The 4,402-nt window shown below is 27.7% G+C and overlaps 1 protein-coding gene across 1 annotated transcript; it reads right to left on the bottom strand.

Moving 5' to 3' along the window:
• Positions 1–390: 390 nt before the first annotated feature.
• On the bottom strand, positions 391–2,907 carry LOC145030427 (replication protein A 70 kDa DNA-binding subunit B-like). Its single transcript, XM_078978797.1, has 12 exons — positions 2,764–2,907; positions 2,408–2,675; positions 2,191–2,284; positions 1,974–2,101; positions 1,873–1,890; positions 1,575–1,633; positions 1,297–1,493; positions 1,086–1,206; positions 952–1,012; positions 834–895; positions 680–748; positions 391–600 (listed from the first exon to the last, which is right to left on the bottom strand). The coding sequence occupies exons 1-12, from the start codon at positions 2,905–2,907 to the stop codon at positions 391–393; spliced, it is 1,431 nt and encodes a 476-aa protein (XP_078834923.1).
• Between the last annotated feature and the right edge of the window lie 1,495 nt (positions 2,908–4,402).

Below are 4,402 nucleotides of genomic sequence, written 5' to 3'. Positions count from 1 at the left end.
GAATGAACTAAAAAAAAATGACTGTAACATGCGAAGAAAGAGGGTGAATGAAGAATGTGAATTTTACAGTAGAATGCGAATTGGGGAAGAAAGCTAAGAATTTCGCATTTTTATTATACAAATTGATTGATTGATTGATTTGTCTTAATTGTTAATTACGATATATGAAATACTTATCAAGTTAGGGGCAATATATTTTATTTGAGTTATAACCAAAATCAACTAACTTGTCCAATTTAAAACAATAAAAGTATCCAAAAATATTCAAAACCAATAATATTTGACATCCTAAATACCCCAAAATAAAAATCATACCAAGCAATTAAAATATCTTTATAACCAAAACAAATGATCAAAATATATTAAATGTGTCTTATAACCGATAGAAACTCACTTTTCAATTTTTGGAATCAAGAGTGGAGTTTCCTCTACGGTTGACTTTCTTTTAGCCTTAGTTGAACTTAAATCATATCCAGAATCAACATCATAAATTTCTTGGAGGTTGCGCTTCAAATCACCTGATATTTTACAAGGACTTGTTGCAGTTGACTTATCAACTGTTGAGGGTGTAAAACTTTCGTCTGTTTGTGAGATCACATCCTAATTTTAAAAAAAAAATGTTTGATTCCTAAAAAAAATAACTAATATAATTAAAAGTTTATAAAATAAAATGAAAAACCTTTTGAACAGGCTGTACAACATCATCGGATTCCAAAGCAACTTGATTTAAGGAGACAGATTGATTACTCTAAAAAGTAAAATGGAAATATGTTAATCGTTATGTACTTTAACATTAAAGAATTGTAAATTTTCAACAATAAAAAATTACATACCATAAGTTCTATTTTACTTTCCAATTCACAAACAATGGACATATCTTCTGTAACTCTGAGAACTGTGTAGATGTTATTATAGTTGTTGACATTGTATTTTGTAATATCTACAACAAACCAAACTTGCGGTTTTTCAACACATTAAGTTGCATTGGAAATAGGGCATCACTGTCTCCGGCCTGTAAGATATATTTTAATAAATTAAAAAAATTAAGTAAATGTTTTCTGATTTTAAAGGTATGAATAATATACCGCATCATGTATCTTTTTCAACTCGTAGGCACTTATATTTAACAACCTCCTTGCTTCCCTATCAAAAAGAGTCAATCCAATGGTTCCAGTACAATCTTGTACGTTAATTGGAATTATATACCTAAAACAAAAAATAATTATGTCATTGTTAGTGTTGTTTTAAGATTGACAAAATTAATAGAAATAAATATGTCTATACTTTATAACTGACTGAAATTCAGATTTTTTGCATTGTGCATTTGTACACTCGACAACCATAGTTTCTGAAATTCCCTCAGGGTTGGTATACGAATGATTGGTTTTGGGAACAGGGATAATTTTTTTTCCACATTTTTTGCATGCTTCATAATACCATGGTAGATTCTGCCTTATATTAACAATGGAAGCAACTAATAAAAACTTCATTTCCTGTATCATATAAAATGTAAAAATTATTAAAATAAATTATGCAAAAATAAAATGTAAAACATATAAAATAATGCAATATACCTTAATTGGTTCGGTGATCTCACAGATTGTTTTTAATGGAGAATTGCCCTTAAAGTCATCTGTATATGAAGAAGAGTAGCTTTGAAGTGTATTTATGCTTTTTTCAGTTATACCGAAACTGTCATGACATTTCAACCTGTAATGTTTAATTTAGATTCATGGATATTAGGTTTTGTGTTTTTTTTAAGTTAAAATACATTATAAAAAAATAAAAAACAATTGGAAACTAACTTATTTTTAAACTCATTTATTTCATAAATGTCAGAATTTATGAACAATTTCGTTACTTCAAAATGACTTTTAGCTTCACCAAGACCTGTAAAAAATGTATATCCAATTATTAAAATTTATATAAAAATAGTAATTATAAACATCTATATATAAAGACTGAATACAAACCATTCCAAATGTTTAGCTTCAAAAACTGCATCACGATAACAACAAAATTAACAGTCGGGTTATTTTTTAGGTATTCTGAAATTTGATATGCTTGACTTCCAAAAATAGTAACCTTCAGATGTACAGAACTAAATAAACCATAAAATAGTATATTAATATTAATTTGTGATTAATTAAAGATAATAAATAATAAATAAATAACACAATATAATCTCACTCTAGGTTGCTAAGAGTGACTTTTATATAATGCTTGGATGGTACTGGATTTGAAGTTTCAAAAGACCTAAATGACACGATATGTCCAATAACATCTACACAACAGATACCACAAAAAAATAAAAGTTTAGAATTAAATTCGTAATATTTAAATAATAAAATGTATAACCAAAAAAACAAATGATAAAAAATGATTTTATTAATATTTTATGACTAACCAAAGAATGTGTCTTTTGGGCATGTTTGTTCTATGATAGAATTAAAGTCAACAAACATAAATCCATTGACCGGACCCGAGAAATCATCACATTTTTTTAGGATGCTTTTCCAATCCAAAGTTAAGGTCTGTTTATGACCTGTATAACTAAAACCATTAGTAACAGCAGCCATATTGGGTTTTATAACTATATAACTTTCATCTTCCTTTAAAAGATGACGAAATCTGGAGAAATTCTGATTGAAGACACGAGCTTGGTATTGTGTACCCTGTTTAAAAAAAAATTAAAAATTATTATGTTCATGAAACATGTCTAATATTGAATGATGAATAAAAAATATATCAAATACAACAAACCTCCTCATCCATGATGATCATTTCAATGGAACAAACTTTATTATTTCTGACAAAGTTCCAAATTTTAAGCACCCGAACCTTGATATGCGATTTTTCATCTATCTGGTCAATGTTATTTAGGTAAACCTTATTTCCTATTTCCATTTTCTGCAATAAATTTAATCATTATAGAATTGTAAGGAAAATTAGCAACCTTTTAAATTAACAGCAAATCAAAGTAAATGAAACAGCAAAACAAAAAAAAACATATTGTAATAGTTAAAGCTTTGAGGTTGTATGGATTGGGGTTAAAGATGTTCGCATATTGGAGTCAAATGCAGTTCACGTGTAAAAGCAAAAATGTTCGCATTTGGTAATACAAATCAAAATTGGGTTTCGCATATGAGGTTGTATGGATTGGGGTTAAAGATGCGAAGGTGATTATGGTTAATATTCATTTCGTATTTGGTGAGACAAACAACTCAAATGCGAATGAACTAAAAAAAATGACTGGAACATGCGAAGAAAGAGGGTGGATGAAGAATGTGAATTTTACAGTAGAATACGAATTGGGGAAGAAAGCTAAGAATTTCGCATTTTTATTATACAAATTGATTGATTGATTGATTTGTCTTAATTGTTAATTGCGATATATGAAATACTTATCAAGTTAGGGGCAATATGGTCATTTTGAAGTAAAAGAAGCCTTGGTTATTAAATGAATTATACGAAGGATCTGTTATTTGATTTTGGAATTGGAGCGAATAATCGAACGATTTGGAGTTGCGAATTTGATTTTGAAAAGCCAATCAATTGGGTTCGCATATGAAAACAGATAAGTTTTGATTTTATAGAATAAATTTAATGACCATATTGCCAATCAGTTGGGTTCGCATATGAATTCCATTTTCTGCAATAAATTTAATCATTAAAGAATTGTAAGGAAAATTAGCAACCTTTTAAATTAACAGCAAATCAAAGTAAATGAAACAGCAAAACAAAAAAAAACATATTGTAATAGTTAAAACTTTGAAGAACAGTTTTTTTTAAAGAAAATAAAGTTCTCATTTTTATTACTAATTTCGTATTTTGTAATCATTTTCATTAACATTTACGTCTTTTAAACTGAAAAGGTAGAAGAAGAACATGATTAAGAAGAATTAGCAAAAGGAAGAAGAAGAACATCACTAATAAAATGAAAAATGATAGAAACTGGTAAATCAGACAATTAAGAGGTTAGAAATATTAGTAATGCTGATATTTTGATACACTAACCTGATATTATAATTTTTGAAGCGTTGCAGAATCAAGAAGAATGAAGAAGAATACGTTTGCAAATATTACTATGGAGCAGAATTCGTCTGGAGCAGAATGGTAAAAAGAAAATAACCGTATGAATGCTATTTACGTTTGAATAAATAAGAATAAGAATTAAGAAGATTACGTTTGAAAAAGAATAATATTGCAGATTTTTAGGGATTTAATTTGCAATCAAAATAAACAAACTTTCAAAATTAATGCGTGTTTTTCGAATCTGAAGATTGATTAACATATTTGTTTGCAGATTTTTCCGGAATTATTGAATTTGGATTGTATGGCATTTACGTAAATATAGATGAATAAAATGAGCGGGAAAACTCTATTTTGGAGGTCTTATAGA

Source organism: Lactuca saligna, chromosome 2 (genome assembly GCF_052625555.1).
Source record: "Lactuca saligna cultivar CGN05327 chromosome 2, ASM5262555v1, whole genome shotgun sequence".
Classification (NCBI taxonomy): Eukaryota; Viridiplantae; Streptophyta; class Magnoliopsida; order Asterales; family Asteraceae; genus Lactuca; species Lactuca saligna.
The sequence above is the reverse complement of the archived record's forward strand: the minus strand, read 5'-3'. Positions and strand labels throughout refer to the sequence as shown.

What these genes read in the sequence shown, in the direction of transcription:
- LOC145030427 (XM_078978797.1), bottom strand. Translation starts at nt 2,907, where the DNA reads ATGGAAATAGGAAATAAGGTTTACCTAAATAACATTGACCAGATAGAT. An exon ending in GTCACTCTTAGCAACCTAGA is followed by an intron (nt 2,102 to 2,190) that starts GTGAGATTATAT and finishes TGGTTTATTTAG; the next exon opens with TTCTGTACATCTGAAGGTTA. An exon ending in AAAGTAAAATAGAACTTATG is followed by an intron (nt 749 to 833) that starts GTATGTAATTTT and finishes TTTACTTTTTAG; the next exon opens with AGTAATCAATCTGTCTCCTT.